This window comes from Lycium barbarum, chromosome 2 (assembly GCF_019175385.1).
Source record: "Lycium barbarum isolate Lr01 chromosome 2, ASM1917538v2, whole genome shotgun sequence".
NCBI classification, from domain to species: Eukaryota; Viridiplantae; Streptophyta; class Magnoliopsida; order Solanales; family Solanaceae; genus Lycium; species Lycium barbarum.
In genome coordinates, this window is record NC_083338.1 from 119,595,459 (window position 1) to 119,614,046 (window position 18,588).

The following is an 18,588-nucleotide window of genomic DNA, read 5'->3' on the forward strand; positions in this document are numbered from 1 at the left end:
CGAAGTCTCTCATTTAGGAGCGATGTCGGAAGCTCCGCCAGTAACAAAGATTTGCCGAGGATATCAGAGTACAACTTCAACGTCAACACTTCGGACCTTGTCTCGGCTATTGGCTGTATCGGAGAAGCAAGATGGCCGAGACCACTAAGGTCATACCTGGGCCAACGGGACCTAAGCGTGATGTGTGAATATCATACAACCCACGGACACAGAACTGAGGACTGTCGCCAGCTAAGAGAGGAGGAGGCTCGGTTACTGAAGAATGGCCACCTCCGGGAACTGCTAAGTGAATGAGCCAAGGGCCACTACAAGGAAAGGGAATCTCATAAATGGGTCAAACCAGTAGAGCCTCAGCATATAATCAACATGATAATCAGGGGTACCGATGCCTCTCGAGGGCCGATGATGAAACGGACGAAGGTTTTCATTGTGCGTGAGAAGCGCAGCCGGGATTACCTACCCGAGGGTTTGATCTTTTTCAAAAACGAGGATGCATAAGGCATCATTTAACTGCACAATGATGCATTGGTAATCTCTATTATTATTTTTAAATAACAAGTTAAACGTATTTTGATTGACCCAAGAGAGTGGTTGAACAGCTAAGGCTACTCGATCAGATCGTACCGGTGGCCAGAGTGCTCAGCGGGTTCAACATGGCGAGCGAAACCACGAAGGGGGAGATATCTTTGCCAGTCAACATTGATGGCATTATCCAACAAACGGTGTTCTATGTAATCGAAGAAGATATGAAGTATAATGCATTGCGGGGTAGATCTTGGATACATAGCATGAGGGCCGTGCCATCGACATTACATCAACTGCTGAAATTTTTGACACCGGAGGGGATAAAAACTATCTGAGGTGAACAGCCCGCTGCAAGGGAGATGTTCGTAGTCGAGAAAGCGTCGCCTCTTCCCAAGAAATCGGATAAAAAAGAAGATAAATCAACCAGGGGAAAGGACTTCAAAAAGCAACTAAAGTACACGGGTTTGACAACGGAGCAGAAGGGGTTGGGGTACGAAAAGGATGATTTCGGTGATCGTTCGTCTTGCCGGATGACTCGGATGCAAACAAGTCAATAGTAAAGGAGTTGGAGCAAATCATCTTGTTCGAATACCTACCGGATAGAAAGGTATACCTGGGCACGGGGTTAACCTCGGAGCTCAGGAACAAGTTAATTAAATTTCTTCAAGCTAATGCCGATTGCTTTGCATGGTCCCATATAGATATGACAGGTGTGCCACCGGAAGTAACAACTCACAAGCTCAGCCTAGACGGGAGGTTTCACCCGGTGAAGCAGAAGAGAAGGCTCATGGCAGAGGCAAAACACGCCTTCGTAAAGGATGAGGTAACGAAGCTTTTGAAGATAGGCTCTATCCGGGAAGTAAAGTACCCGGACTGGCTAGCCAACATAGTAGTGGTGCCGAAAAAGGGTAATCAATTTTTAATGTGCGTTGATTATAAGGATCTGAACAAAGCATGCCCGAAGGATTCATTTTCGTTGCCTCACATCGATAGAATGATCGATGCGACGGTCGGGCATGAGATGTTAAGTTTTCTCGATGCTTACTCCGGGTATGACCAAATTCGGATTCACCCAGAGGATCAAGAGAAAACATCCTTTATTACCCGATATGGGACTTACTGTTACAATGTCATGCCTTTCGGATTAAAAAATATCTGTGCAACTTACCAACGCCTAGTTAACGAAATGTTCGAAGAACAAATAGGGAAAACAATAGAAGTTTATATTGACGACATGGTGGTTAAGTCCCTTGAAATAGAGGATCATTTAAAGCATTTGCATGAAACTTTCGATATACTCCGTAAGTACAACATGAAGCTTAATCCAAAAACATGTGCCTTCGGTGTCCGTTATGCAAATTTTTGGGTTTCATGGAGTCAAACCGGGGAATTGAAATCAACCCGGATAAGATAAAAGCCATCGAGGATAACGAGGTGGTGAATAACGTCAAAGGAGTGCAAAGGCTCACCGAAAGAATAGCGGCACTGAGTCGTTTCATATCGAGGTCTTCGGATAAGAGTCACCGTTTTTCTCCTTACTAAGGAAAAAGAATGACTTTGTGTGGACACCGGAGTGTCAAAAAGCTTTGCAAGAATTTAAAAGGTACTTGTCCAGCCCGCCGCTACTGTACACACCGAAAGCGGATGAACAGCTTTTTCTCTACCTTGCCGTCTCTGAGCTAACAGTAAGTGGTGTTTTGGTCCGAGAAGAATCAGGTACGCAATTCCCTATATACTATGTGAGTAGGACTTTAGGGGATGCGGAGACCCGTTATCCCCACTTGAAAATGTTGGCATTGGCATTGGTAAGTGCTTCTAGGAAGCTCAAGCCGTACTTTCAATGTCATCCGATATGTGTAGTGACTACTTACTCCCTAAAGAACATCATGCATAAACCAGAATTATCGGGTAGACTAACTAAGTGGGCCGTAGAGATTAGCGGATATGATATCGAATACAAGCCTCGAACTTTTATCAAGTCCCAGATCTTAGTCGATTTTGTGGTGGACTTCACCCCAGCTATGGTCCCCGAGGTTGAGAAAGAACTTTTACTAACCCTGAGAAAAGCTTCGGGTATTTGGTCGCTACACACGGACGGGGCCTCAAACCTCAAAGGTTCCGGGCTAGGAATCGTCCTTAGAACCCCCGCCGGGGATGCCGTTCGACAGTCCATTAGAACTATTAAATTGACTAATAATGAAGCCGAGTATGAGACTATGATTACATGTTTGGAAGTAGCCCGGAGTATGGGGGCCGAAATAATTGAGGCAAAGTGTGATTCTCTCTTGGTCGTTAACCAGGTGAATGGCGTCTTCGAGGTCAAGGACGAACGGATGCAAAGGTATCTGTAAAATTTCCAAGTGATACTACACCGGTTTAAAGAATGGACCATGCAGCATGTACCGAGGGAGCAGAACAGCGAAGCTGATGCATTGGCCAATTTGGGATCTTCAGTCGAAGGGGAAGAAATCAACCCCGGGACTACGGTGCACTTAATGAATTCAGCGATAGAAAACGGACATGCAAAAATAAACACAATGGGTTTAATTAGGGATTGGCGCAATAAGTACCTCGACTATTTGCGAGATGGAAAGCTCACGAATGGCCCAAAAGAATCACGGTCACTAAGGACAAAAGTTGCGCGTTTCTGCTTGGTAGACGGCCAATTGTATCGACGGTCTTTCTTCGGACCCCTGGCCAAGTGTTTGGGTCCCGGAGAAACGGAGTATGTATTGAGAGAAGTGCACGAGGGGACCTGCAGCAACCATTCTGGTGCTGAAGCCTTGGTCCGAAAAATTGTCAGAGCCGGTTACTACTGGAACCAGATGGAGGAAGATTCAAAGAATTTTGTCCGAAAATGTGACGGGTGTCAAAGACATGCCCCGATGATTCATCAGCCTGGGGAGTTGCTGTATTCTGTGGTGTCACTTTGGCCCTTCATGAAGTGGGGAATGGATATTGTTGATCCATTGCCATGAGCACTAGCTAAAGCCTGTTTTATTTTGTTTATGACTGACTATTTCTCCAAATGGGTTGAAGCGCAGGCCTTCGAAAAAATTAGAGAGAAGGAAGTTATTGACTTCATATGGGACCACATTATTTGCCGTTTTGGCATCCCGGCCAAGATAACTTGTGATAATCGTCCTCAGTTCGTGGGCGGCAAAGTCAATGATTTTCTCGAAGGGTTGAAGATCAAGAAAATCGTATCAACTCCATATCACCCGTGTGCGAATGGACAGTCAGAATCTATGAATAAAACAATAATTCAAAATCTGAGGAAAAGACTTGAAGCGTCAAAGCATCACTGGAGGGAAGTGCTACCGGAGGTATTGGGGGCTTACAGAACCATATCGAAATCAAGCACGGGAGAAACACCTTTCTCCTTGGTCTACGGGGCCGAAGCCCTCATTCCCGTAGAAGTTGGTAAGCCAAGTATCCGGTTCAGGTACTCCACCGAGGAGTCAAACGAGGAGGCCATAGTACGGATAAAGTTAGGATCTAGGTCTGAAAACACGTTTTGCACTCTTTTCCTTAGTACGGTTTTGTCCCAAAATGGGTTTTTCGACAAGGTTTTTAATGAGGCAACAAGTACAATGTGTTACTTGACAAAGACGGGGACAAATGCCCGAAAACTTGGGGCCACACCCTACGAGTGGGGACTTGATAGTGCTTACCCGATCTTGCAGTTCGAATAAGCACTAGGGGACTATTATACCCACATCGAGGTTTATCTCGGTTAGTCGAAAACGGAGGAGCTCAACAAACCAAAACCGGACCTTCTGTATTAGGTTTCGATGTAAGGACCAAACGATTAGAATGAATCGTTTCCACTTAGTATTTGCTACGGTAAAATCAAAACCGGATCTTTTATATTAGGTTTCGATATAAGGACCAAACGATCAGAATGAATCGTGTCCATTTAGTATTTGCTGCGGCGAAAAACAGAAGGAAATGGAAAAAATCCTCATATCATGTACATACAAATACTTGCAATACAAATATTATCGAAAGTTCGGATTACTGTATTTCGGATATGACTTCTTGATAAAACACCCTACCCCGGTGATTACCGTCGTATTTCGGCATCGCTTCATTCATATACCCTATTTCGGGCACTATGGTCGAAATTCGACAAAGGTAGCAAGGTTAGAATGAACCGAGCCAAAATATTTAACACCCCCGAATAGGGACTGCTACATCAAAATTTGCTAAGGCTGGGATTTAGGTGTCTGAACCTAATCTATGACAAGTGAATAGCCAAAACATACCGGCCCTAAAAAATGCCTAACATGATTCGGATACGTCTGAATTCACAAAGCATTAGATGAGTCCAACGGGCAAAAAACTCGATCAAATTCCCGGACAAAACGTACCGGACGAAGAGAAAAGCCAATATCCAGGCACAATCTGAAATAATGACTCCGAGTCTCTGCTAACAGACCGACAATTCGGGCAAAAGTCATAACGAGCATTCAAGCAAAAGAATAAAGAAAATCAAGAAAAATGCACGTTCCATTTATATAAGGTTTTGTACATTGGAAACCCCTACGAAGCCAAAAAGGCAAAAAACAGAATAAAGGCTAAATACAGGCCTTGGTCTATCCGGTATGGCTGGACCCGGAATGTTCAAACATTGTCCGCTCGGAATCCTCGGAGTCAGTATCGATGGCTCTTTTAGCTTCTTCCTCGACCCTTTTAGCTTCGAGTATCAGGGTCGAGAGATCCACAAAGCCATGCTCGGCTTGCTCAAGAGTGACCCTCCGAGACTTCCACCGTTCATACTCCACCGCAATCGTGGTATGAGCCTCGGCAGCCTCCACACTCCTAAGGGATTCTGCCAAATCGGCCTCATCCTGGGCTAGCTTGGCCACTAGTTCATCTCGCTATTCTTCAAACACTCTTTGGATTTGTGTGGCTGACTTGAGCTCGGCTTTGAGAAGGTCATTAGTCTCAGCCATCTCCTCGAGTTCGATTTTCATCTCGTCACATATTCGGGCCCTATCCTCGGCTTTTTGCTCGAACACCCTCATCCTCTCCTTGTAATTAGCACTCTCAGATTCAAGTAGCCGATGCCTCTCGGCCATGTTCACGGCATCAGACTTGACCGAGTCAAGCTCCTCCTGGAGTTGAGAGATATGGTTTCAAGCTCACCAAGCCTTAAAGAAAAACTAGCGTTGTCTTGGCTAAGGCCGACTTGTCCGCTTCTAGAAGCCGGTTCTTCTCGACCATCTCGACCAACTCATCCTCTAATCGAAGGTTTTCGGTCTTCGCTGTGTTGAACTCGGGTTAAAGGTTGGTAAGGGCAACAGCTCGGTTCAGTTCATCTTCCTTCACCCGCAAAAGGTGCTGAAACTTCTCCGTTTCTCGACCTTGGGCATCCAGCTGGTCCTTAAGATCGTCAACTTCTTGCTGAGCGCGGACGAAGGCTTCGTTAACAAGCACCACACTATGTAAAAGAAACAAGGAGTTAAAACTCGGATAAACGAGAAACTAGAGTTCCTAATGAATTATGTAAGGGTGGCCGATAAGCTTACTCGATTGCCCGCGTGCATGCTCTCGTTAATGAGACTCTGCCAGGGGACTCCGTTCATCTTCCGTTTGTCTGAGTCCGAGACGAGGGGCCTCAGGTATCTTACTACTCCCACCGGACGAGACAAAAAGCTACAGTCCTCGAGGACTGTGATCACGGCCGATCTTGTCCTTCTAGGTTCCACACTTGGGGCCGGGAAAATTCACACCAGGCTATCCCTAGCACCAGTCTCGGTGGACCGGCTAGCTGTCCTCGTGACTCGAGGGATAGGGAGATGTCCAAAACTGGTAGCTTCCCCGGTAGCAGGAGGAGTATTCGAGAACATGTCATCAAAATTATCCGATCTTGAAGCTAGAGTCGGAGATCTCGGAGCGGCCTCAGCAGCTTCGGTAGAGGCAGGGACCTTGAAAGTTGCAGCAGTCTCATAGCCGAGTAGTGGACCAGCATCCAGTGGAACTTCAGTCTTGGGGATCGGCTCATCCCTCTGATCGGCTTCAGTAGCTGGTGCATGCCCGGACCTTCTGGTCCTTTACAGGGGGGTTTTCTCAGAAGAACCATCACCTGAAATATCAACAAATTCAATCGACCTTAGAGGAGTCGGGTAATGAACTTCTTCCCCACCTGTGTGCAAAGCCGGAGCTGACGGTCCTTTCCCGGCTGAAGGAATTAATGAAATGGTGGTACCCTCCTCCGGAATAGAAGCAACGGAAGGGGTCACACCGATCCTCCGAACGAGGAACTCGGGCTCTGTTTCATATCTTAGAGTCCGAACGACGCTCCTCGCCCTCTTCTTTAGTTTCTACCCCTTATCCGAGGGCTTTTTCCTCTTGTTGGCGGCAGCAATGATACGGGATGTACCCGCTAAATTGAACTCGGGTGCCGACACAGCGAGTTCAGCCGATGGCTCCAGTTTTGGGTTCACCGAGCCCTTGAGTAAACCTGAATGCCAAAGATGTTACAAAAGGGAAAGGTAGAAAATGCAATGAATACCGATCGAAGCAAAGTATTACCATGGTTTTGAGCGACCCATCGGCCACGCGACAGGAGTCCCCATGTCAGTGCTTCGTGGTATGTTGGCTAATGAGAGCACTAACCCATTCGTTCATGTTCCGGACAGCCGGAGGTATCCACGCCACGGCTGGTATAAAGAAAGGGACAAGTAGTGAGAATGTGAAAGGAGGTGTTTGACAAAGCATTCAAAAGCAATTATTAAAAGAATTGAGACTTACGATTATCATTCCACCTCTCCGGAAAGGGCATGTAGTTGGCCGGAATAATGTCCGCGGTCCTTACCCGAACGTAGCGCTCCAGCCAACCCCGGTCTCTATCTTCGTCCATCTTCGAAAAGATTGGGTTCCGGCTTCGCTTACCGAGCTTTATTACACCCCCCCCCCCCCGGAATAACCTCGTGGAGTATAATCGGATCAAGTGAGATAGCGTGAATTCCTTTTTCAAGTTATTGGCCAACAGCTGGAGGCAAGCCACGGTCCTCCAGACGATCGGACCAATCTAGGCCAAGGTTACATTGCAAATCCGGCACATATCTAAAATAATCGGGTCGATAGGGGGGTCGAGCGTGAGTGTAAAAGGATAGGTGTAAACGTATAAGAAGCCCTCCCGATGGTTGGTGATTGATTCAGCAGGTTCGGGGGCAAAAACCTGTACCGGACAGTTATCCCATCTCCAATCAGCCCGGACTAGATCAAGTTTGTCCTCGATAATGGACGAGGGGTACCGTCTTACATCAAACCCTCTATCGGAAAACAGAGAAGGTTTCTCAACCTCAAAATCCTTGTTATAGTTGGGTTTGGATGGTACAATGTCCAAAGCAGTGGGCTCAAAGGCGATTTTTCCCTTGGGGTAAAAAGTTGGCTCGGTTCCTTGAGAAGAAACCGAGAGAACATCATGGGAGGTGATTTCGGTGTTAGCAGACATTTGGAAGTTATGGAAAAGGAGATTGGCGAATTCGAAAAAGAAGTTAAAAAATAGGAGTAAAGGAGCAGTCAAGAAAAAATCCAAAATGGTAGGTAAGAAGAAAAAGAAGTATCACTTTCTAAACAAAAACAGCAAATGAAGAAGTTAGCGGAGTTGGTTTCCTTTCACGCAATATAAGCAATGAATCAAATAGGATAAAACGGTTGAATCGGTAAGAAATATGAGAGGAAAGATAATTAGAAAGCAGAGAAGTGAAGAGGTAAAATGGAGAAGTGAAGGGGTTGAAGTCATTATATAAGCATGGGGACCAAGGCGGTTACGGATCCCAGCCAACCGGGGGATGCCATGTGTCCCACAATTAATGAGAATTGATTTGAAGAGACGTGCATTACGGCGGTTGCCAGAGCTGACCGCTCGGGATGAGACACGTGGCTGATGACAGAGGGACGTGACGCAACTGTTCCCGGCAAAATGAAAAGATAATAACGGGCTTATGGAACCACCGGTTTCGAGATTCATCCACTTCCCGTTACTCCGGTAAAACTATGGTCCGGAAAGTGTGGGGACTATCTGTATACGGTAAAAATCGGACTTATGCTAGGCCGTTGAGTCCGGGAATCGAGGGAAGAAAGAAACAAGCACGAGCAGGAAGACTTCCTTTCGGACCGGAGGTATCGCACCAGGAGTGGTTGATCCGAAGAAAGCGAAGGAAATCGTTTGGTCCGATTTCTCCATAGCTAGGTAGATCGTGGCCATTGGTCCGGTAGATCATGGTCGTTGGTCCGGGTAATTCGTTACATAAATGCCACGCGTCAAGACCGTTCTGCCACATTGTACTGCTAGTCGTACGGGTGTCAGACCGTACGATTCAACCTTATCGTTTTAGGGTTTTCTTTATTCAAAAGGGCTTGATGTTGTATAAGGCCCATAAGGAGAAACTATAAACAGAGGACATTCCCTACTTTTGAGGGTGGGCTTCTTCAGATCTAGAACATTGTAATAGCAAAATGCTCATTTGCTTCTTCCTTTGGGCATGAAGTATATAGAATCTCTCCCTTTTTTTCCCTGATTTTGGTCCGAATTTAGTGTGTTCCTCTTTAGCGCTATTTAATCATACAATATTCATACATTATTTAATATATACATTTAGTGTAAATCACGATTATTATTCACTTACTCATAGCAAATCCAAATCCATTTTCTTCCAATCAAATAGATTAAAGCTCATCCACATATTCTATACCTCACTTACAAATTCAATTGATTACCTAAATTAGGGATAAACAAATATAATTCATAACACTGCCCAGCGTCTCATACCGTGTCAGGAACTGTTTGAATCTACTCCTCACATTTAACTATTTAATAAGAGTGAGTCCACAAGGAAGACAAATGGTATAACCGTAAATTACTATCTTCAAAAGGTATGTGTCCCTCCATCTTCCATGTTAAATGTCCCATTTTTATTCATCTTCTTGGACGAATCTTCTAAGTTGTCAAGTTGTATTTAAACAGTTGACAGATCTTTGAGAACGCCTCCATGTTAGGACTATTAACTCACATATGTTTACTGGATTCTCTAATTTGGTTGATCCACTTGGAAATCAACTAGCAGCTAAGAAGGTCAGTTGGAGATCATCTTAAATAGTGAGTTTAAGATATATATTTTTCCCGAGAGCATACATGCCTTTAGATTTTTAGACATTGAAGGATGCCAGAATCCATAAGGTAGGTATGATTTGGATGTCTTGGAAGGGAAGTGAATGCAAGGTATTTGACTGCTACATGCGTTAATTTTTCTTTCAGCCTAATCTATGTTATCAGTTGGAATCTTCAACTTTGTCTTCCATTATCCCTAGACATTACTGTTTTATACCAGTGGTCTCCTATTTGTTTTGAAACCTTGTAATTTATATTTTGCAGGTCAATCCCTTGCAGAAAAAAGATCAAATCTTTTCATCCTCGATGCGTTACATGTATTTGGAGCAGAAAATTCATTTAGATGCATGAAAATGGCTTTGCGTTGACACTAGAAGGTATTATTAGTTTGATAATTCTCTTGTTTGTCTAATTGCAACTAAAGCAATAGAATACAAGTCCTTTTTGTCTATATTGTTTTAGTTCAGTTATAGAATTACCTTAGCTAACTTATTCATCAGTGTTGAACCTTTTTTTTTTTTTTGTGATCTTGTAATTGCACAAATAATGCGCGCAACTATATGAGCATACGCCCATGCTGTGCACGGACACGGGTCATCTAGTATAAGAGAACACATACAAACTCTTTATGTTCTCACCATAATAGTTTGAAATGACCCCAACCAGTTAAAGAGTCACTTTTTTTTAATTCAAGACTCAAAAGAGTCCCTCCTCTTAAATCTTCTTAGGAAAACATGTGAGCTCATGGGTTTGTGTCATTGAGCTTTATATGGACCATACTTTCCCTTGCTTTGTCAATGTGAGATTTATTTAAGGCAAACTTTATAGTCAATTTATTTCATAGTTCAAACTGTTAGGGTCCGTAAATTATTAGGATTGAGATTGGCTCCGGTGAAATTTTGTCCGCTAAGTTTCAATGAAGCATTGTGATTCTCACACGTGTTTGGATATATAAAGTTAATGGACAAGATCTTTTAAGGGTCTCTTTGGAAAGCCATCTGGCAATTGGAATTGGTGTAATTACTAGGGTAGTAATTACACAGCTTAGTAATTATACAGTATAATAATTACAACGATCTTTTTTTTTTGTCATAAAGTAATTACAATGTAATTACAAGCATACTGTTTGGTTTCACATTTGTAATTACACAGTTAGATTAGTTTAAAAATAAGAATAAATAATTGACAAATATGTGCTTTTATAAATGATATATTAAATTAGGTATTTAAGATACATTTTGTTTCTTGGAAATATATTAATAAATATCACATAGTTGTAAATAATATTGTAAAAATTATTGTATATATTTTTCAGCTTAATAATGTTTTAATTTAATTAATTATAAAACTTAAAAAGCACACATTTTATACGGACATCATGGGTTGGATGTTTGATAAAAAGGATTAATATTTATACATATAATGCCATAACATTATTCAAGTGTTTGACAAAAAAAAATCTATCAATTGTAAGTGAAAAATGACCAACTTGCAATGTAAAATAACAAGTTAATAGTACTAAAGAAAATAAATTAAAATAAAAAATATAACTTAAATAAAAACATAAAAAAAAAAAAGTTTTAACATGATACTTTTATGTCAAATTCCAACATAACATAAAATAAGTTCCAAAATAACTTAAGTAAATATAATTCAAAAGAAAGTGAAAGCATATATAAGTCTATAAAACTCATTCAACAATGAAATTCTACTTTAATAACATCACTTATTATATGTCAAGTTGTTATGATTCATTCTTTTTTAATATTGGGAAGTTAGTTTCAAAAACTAGAATAATAACGTAGTTATGCGAAATGAAGAAAATAAGAAAAAAAATTAAAAAATGCGAGCAATTACTTAGAATCAAAAGAAGTAAAGGTTGGGAAATGAAAAGAAAGAAAATGATATAAGAAAAATATTTTAAAAAATAAAAATAATTTAAAATGTAAAATAATAATAATAATAATAGAAATAAAAATAAATTAAAAAGAAAAGAAACCAAAATAAAATAAAATAAATTGTAGGGACTTATTAGCTCAGTTGATTGGCTAAGGTGAGAGTTCGAATCCCCACATTGTAATCCCCTTCCCCTACCCCTCATTTAATAATTTTTTTTTAAAAGGAAATTTAAAAGTAACCCTATAATTATGTCACACCCCACCATTGGTAAGGCGTGATTAGCACCCGACATCTTACGTAAACCGAGCGAACTAACTTATAACTTACATCCTTCATGTCTAAAATGGAAACAATAGGATCGAGAGGCTAAATACAAACATAATATCATGCATAAGTATATGTACATTGGACCCATGATACCAACATTACTATCGTCACACTATGACCAAGCTGTACACAGGAACTGTCTGCAAAGCCTCTATGAACATGAATGAAGTATACAAGTCGGGACAGGGCCCCCGACATACCCTGGACAAAATCATATATATATATATATATATATATATATTGACTCGGCAGTGCTCCAGGAAGAAATGGAGCTCACCAATCAAAACTGGTACCTAAAAGCAGCCTACTGCGGAAGATCCTTGTCTCGTCTACTTGCACCTGCGGGCATGAACGCAAGGTCCACAAGAAGAGACGTCGGTACGAACAATGTACTGAGTATGTAAGGCATGAATGGTAGTATGATATCAGAGTGAAGAAAACATAAGATAAAATAAGTAATTATACCTTGTACTCTTCTTAAGATCTCTGTCATGTAAACTACTCGTCTACAGGAAAAACATGTCATACACATCTACACACACAACATACATACATATGCATTCACACACACTTACTATACATACATCTATCATATCCGTACCCGGCCCTTTCGGGACTCGGTGTCATCCGTACTCGGCCCTTTCGAGACTCGGTGTCATCCGTACCCGGCCCTTTCAGGACTCAGTGTCATCTGTACCTGGCCCTTTCGGGACTCGATGTCATCCGTACCCGGCCCTTTCGGGACTCGGTGTTATACCCAACTGATCAGTGGGAGTGCAATGCATACATACATACATATACATAAAAATACATAAATGAAATCAACATCATAATTAGCATTATCATTATCACCATATCATTCCTTGAAGAATCAACCACCGTAAGATGAAATAGATAATGTCATCAGAGTACCGAGAGCCATGAACTTAGATAGCATTAGAAATAGAATCGTCATCGCTATATCTCACCTCGAAAGAACGAGTATTATGAGGTGAGATCAATCAAAAAGAATAATCTCAAGATCATGAATAAGCTCAATAATATCGTAAGGATCATGAGATTGATAGACTTCTAACATTTGTGGAAGCAAGGATATTATGAATATAGCACAAAGGTTTATAGCAAAAGAATCATGCCTTTAGAAAGAAAGGGATTAGCCTTAACATACCTTTTTTGTCGCTTTAACTTTAACTACTCAATGCTTGTCTTAGTCCTTCAAATAAATCTTTCTAGAATCTGTCGAAATTTCGGCAGCATCTCCCCTGTTTATATGCCTAGCCCAAAATAGTAATTCAGCAACCAACAACAACAGCATTAAACATAATATTCTCAACACCAAAATACTCCATAAACATCCCATATGGGGTTTATCCCATATTGCCACCAACAAAACTATTATACGACTATTTGACAGTTTTATCTCTGTAAATAAACCAAAATAAACATTAATAATAGGAAATTCATACGTTACTCCTGATAATATCGCTATATCTTCACTTTTTCACCTTAAACTTGAACCACACGCGTCGCTATACGATTCTATACTCGCAACTATACGTTGCCTGAACCGAAATTCGGGAATTATAGCTGATTTATGCTTGAAATTTGAATTTGAGAGTTGGGGAACTTTCTAGAGAATTTTGGAGTAGTTTGGAAGAACTCTTGGCTGAATAAAGAGGGGGCAAGCCCCTTTTATATTAGTTCAAATTCAGGTCGGGGTACTGTAGCAGCATTGTAGCAGGTACTGCAGCAGTTACTGTAGCAAGTCGGCTACTGTAGCACGCGTTTCTGCTCTGTCAGCTAAAATTGTAACGTCCATAATTCTCTGGTCTGATATCGTATCGACAAGCAGTTTGTTGCGTTAAAACCTAGACTCGACGAACCTCATTTTAGGCTTTTGAAACACCTTAAAACTCTTAATATACTAGGAGATATACCCCTCCAAAATTCTGTCAACTTTTTCTCACATTTTCGACAAATTTATTTTCTTCGATTTGCTTGGTCCCGGAGTTTTCCATAGCTTATTATATGAACGTAAACCATCATGACCATAAGATTAGTTCGTATAATATCATATATCCTTGAAGGGTACTCCAGTATCCATACTTAGAATGTCCTAACACTCATAAATTTTCACGTATGAACCCACGGGGTGTAACAAATTACAGGGAGTAATTACACTCAATACTAGTCATTTATTAGTGGTAGTAATTAGATAGACTCTACTCTACCTAATGATATCTTCTTCCTTTTTAAAATTGCTATCACCATACTTTAACTTATCAGTCAATAGACACTATTAAAAAATTATTATTTTACTACTGAAATTTTTCATTGGAAAATGTTCGGAGAATATTCTCACTGAATGTCGGTGGAAAAAATACACATAGTAGTGTTTTAACACGGAAAAATAAGGAAGTTTTCCAACATTTCAATGGGAACCTTTTTCCCACCATGCGTTTTCCCAGTAAGCTAGTTCGGTGGGAATGAAGTGGGAAAATCATATTTTATAACACAGATTTATCACTAAATGTCGGTGGGAAAAATTTATGTTTCCAAGATGCATTTCATATTATATTTCTTTTTAATCTTCTATCTTACCTTTAATTTATTATTTTGAAACATGCGTAGGGGCAACATACGAGAATTAGGAAAACGTTGTGATGAAATCGATAGTACTTGCTATTTTTTAACTTCAGTATGGACATATAGTGTCGCTTAGTACTTGTTTTTAGGTTAGGAAAGTTCAATAATTGTATGCTGTCTGCAGTTTTTTGTTGCCACACCTACCACGTATTGCTTAATTATATACAGTTTGAGGCTGGTGCATCACATGAACGGTACGAATTCCCATTGCTCATTTTGTCTTAACATAGATAGTAACAGGAATAAACTATTACAAAATGATAATAATTACTCCCTCTATTTCAATATATATGAACTTATTTCTTTTTTAGTCCGTGTCAAAATGAATGACCTCTTTCCTAATATGGAAACAAATTCACTTTATGAAATGATTTACAGCCTCACAAATATTCAAGATTTATTTTGAACCACAAGTTTTAAAAGTCTTCACTCTTTCTTAAGTTTCGCGCCCAATCAAATTAATGTGTTCACATACGGAGGGAGTATTTTAATGAAAGGGCCTTGGCACAAAAAATGTGCGCAACGAAATATAGTAGTTGTATTAAAATAAAAACGGAAAAGGCTCAAATATGCCATCGAACTATCAGAAATGGCTCATTTATGTCACTCGTTGAAAGTTTGGCTCAAATATGCCACTGTCGTTACCTTTTTGGCTCATCCATGCCATTATTCACTAACGGTGGTTTTAAAATACCAGATATGCCACGTGGCAAAAATTTATTGGTTCACGTCACTTAAATGAAAACCAGCCAAAATAAATCCTAATTAAACCAACGGAAAAGGCTCAAATATGCCATCGAACTATCAGAAATGGCTCATTTATGTCACTCGTTGAAAGTTTGGCTCAAATATGCCACTGCCGTTACCTTTTTGACACTCCGCTTGGATCTCCAGTGAATTGAATCCTTTTACCACCAGTTGGTGGCCTCATTCTTGTCTTCCTCATGGCCAGCAATGTATCAGCTTCCGATATGACTTTTGGCCTCAATGTCGGGTCTTCGTCATCGCCAATATCAGGTCCATATGCTATTGATAGTTTAGTACCAATTTGAGTTTCGAAGCCCGATTGTTGAGATTGTTGTGTACCAAATTCAAGTTCATAACAGTTGCTTCTTGAGGTCTGGCCAGTTTTTTCCTTGCCCTTCCCCTTCTTTGGAATTTGTCCAGCTTTTTTCTTCTGTCAACCAAACAACTATTACCAGCAAACCACAATAACCAGCAACTATTTAAATCCAACGACTCATAAATCCAAGCGGAGTGTCAAAAAGGTAACGGCAGTGGCATATTTGAACCAAACTTTCAACGAGTGGCATAAATGAGCCATTTCTGATAGTTCGATGGCATATTTGAGCCTTTTCCGTTGGTTTAATTAGGATTTATTTTGGCTGGTTTTCATTTAAGTGACGTGGACCAATAAATTTTTGCCACGTGGCATATCTGGTATTTTAAAATCACCGTTAGTGAATAATGGCATGGATGAGCCAAAAAGGTAACGACAGTGGCATATTTGAGCCAAACTTTCAGCGAGTGGCATAAATGAGTCATTTCTGATAGTTCGATGGCATATTTGAGCCTTTTCCACGCTCAAACTTTACCGACATACTTTGATTATCTTATACACGTGTTTTTGTTGTTGAAAGATTGTATTTGTGTTCTTTGAAAATAGAGTAGGGACGACGGCTGTTAAGCTTTTCGAAATACCTAATCATACTTATCCACGTTGCTTAATCAAACTCAAGTGTCGGGCTACGTTAGTAGTTTAATTATTGGATTTAACTTAGTTAAAACAACTTTGTAAATTTTCAGAAATTATCTATGTAATTTGACCTTTTATTACAGGCTATTAGTTGCCATTTTAATTATCACGTTATCAATTAATGGTTATGATTGCCTTGTAATTTTATCTTATAAATGACCTGATTGTGTAAATATTTTTTCTCCATCAGTTCATAGAACTTAAATCATTTAGAAGTTTAAGTTAAAAGATCAATAGTGAAATTTTTTCCATACAACCATTATAGTTTAACCAATTATAACATATTGATTATCATTTTTTTTCAAGTTATCAATTAACTATAGAAATTTATCTGTAATTACCTTATAAGTAAAATAATTATATAAGTAATAATTTTATTACACCGTAAGGTATAGAAGTTAAACTGAATAAATATACCATGCTATCGGGGAAGATTTAGCTTTCTGAACGTTTTGTACAAGCTTGCCCTTTCATTTAGCAAAAAATGAAGCGGTAAGAGTAAGCTCCTTGCCAAACTTACGTGTTCAAAACCAAGTTTTAACTTCTATTATAGGAGGTTATCATTGTAAAAAGAAGAGTATTTTAGTCGATAAACAATAGATGATATGATTATCTTATTGTTTTAATAGATCACTCGTTTGCTATAAATAGGTGGAGAGGATAGTACTCTCCCTACACAAAAAAGGAAAATAAGTTAACTCACGAGAAAGCATGGCTATTCGCAGAGCTAATTTCCTTGTTCTCCTGATTGTTCTTGGTAAGATTTTTCTTTTCCCTTTTTCCTTTTCTACTTTGTGGAAGAAAGAAAAAAGTATGAGATTGGTGGTCTCCTTATAAGGATTTGGGCAATTCTCCTCTCATGAGTTAGCTTTGGAGGTTGAGTTAGGCTCAAGATTTATTTCTTTACCTACTTCTCTACTTGACTGTTATATTATCATGTTTTTTCTTAAGATTGTCTTCCTTGATATTAAATCCTTAAGTTAATTTGGCTATGTTGTAGGAACGTTTCTACTTGTAAGCAAGCTGGAACAAGCAGATGCCAAGCATTGTACTAAGAATTGTGATCCAAGAATTGATCATGCAATTTGCCCACGTTCAGAAGAAAATCAGATCAATCGCATGTGCACCAACTGTTGCGCAGGCATGAAGGGTTGTAACTATTACAGTGCAGATGGAACCTTTGTTTGTGAAGGAGAGTCTGAACCAGGAAAACCAAAGCCTTGTCCCCGCAATTGTGATCCAAGAATCGATCATGCAATTTGCCCGCGTTCAGAAGAAAACCGGATCAATCCCATATGCACCAATTGTTGCGCAGGCATGAAGGGTTGTAACTATTACAGTGCTGATGGAACCTTTGTTTGTGAAGGAGAGTCTGAAGTAGGAAAACCAAGGGCTTGTCCCCTTAATTGTGATGGAAGAATTGCCTACGGGATTTGCCCACGTTCAGAAGAAAAAAGGATCAATAAAATATGCACAAATTGTTGCGCAGGCAAAAAGAGTTGCAACTATTACAGTTCCAATGGAACTTTTATCTGTAAAGGAGAGTCTGAAGTGAAAACTAAGGAGGAAGTTGAACATCCCAAACCTTGTACTTTGGAATGTGATCCAAGAGTTGCTTACATGACTTGTCCATCTTTGGGATTGGCCAAACTTGAACAAGTTTGTGTCAACTGTTGCATGGCAGGAGAGGGTTGCAAACTCTATGATCATGATGGATCTTTAATTAGTTGTCCTAAGGAGCTATAAAGCTATTAATCCTCCTAAATAGCTCTTTTTTTGAAAAACAGTATGTGCTCTACGTATGAAATAAAGGCATATGGACATATGTAATGAGACAGTGTGGAGATTTCCACAGCTTGCGCAAGGTATCCAAGTGTTTAATAAATGGAGCACTACTTTGTTGTACTTATATAATCAAGGCTTAACTATGCATGGAGTACTCGTTTATTTACTTTTTAAAGGCTTAAAAATGAAGCTTTTCATTTGGAAATAGAGCAAGAAGATCAAGAGAAGAGAAACAGACTAAGCTGAACGATGATAGCAATAAGTGAAGTGGGATAAGAAAATGTTTTAGAATGGGATAAGAAAATGTTAATAGTTGTTACATCCCTCCAGTCTAACACATTTTCTTATCCCACTTTACTTATTACTATCACTTTATTTGTGAATCCTAATTTAACTCAGAACCAAAAGACTCATTAAATATTCTCTATTTCACTTAGAGAATTTAAAAAAAAAAATCACTTAGAGAAAAAAAGAAAGGTGAAAGAGGGGGTGCTTTTGCTTTTCTTTTGGAACCTCGAGGTAATTC

At 40.0% G+C, this 18,588-nt stretch overlaps 1 protein-coding gene across 1 annotated transcript; it reads left to right on the forward strand.

Annotated features, from left to right (window-relative positions):
• Positions 1–16,876: 16,876 nt before the first annotated feature.
• LOC132626927 (wound-induced proteinase inhibitor 2-like) lies at positions 16,877–18,191 on the forward strand. Its single transcript, XM_060341968.1, has 2 exons — positions 16,877–17,034; positions 17,278–18,191. The coding sequence occupies exons 1-2, from the start codon at positions 16,989–16,991 to the stop codon at positions 18,021–18,023; spliced, it is 792 nt and encodes a 263-aa protein (XP_060197951.1). The 5' UTR covers positions 16,877–16,988; the 3' UTR covers positions 18,024–18,191.
• Positions 18,192–18,588: the final 397 nt, after the last annotated feature.

Coding starts and splice junctions, on each gene's coding strand:
- LOC132626927 (XM_060341968.1), top strand. CDS start 16,989: ATGGCTATTCGCAGAGCTAATTTCCTTGTTCTCCTGATTGTTCTTG. Junction 17,035..17,277: donor TGTTCTCCTGATTGTTCTTG/GTAAGATTTTTC, acceptor GCTATGTTGTAG/GAACGTTTCTACTTGTAAGC.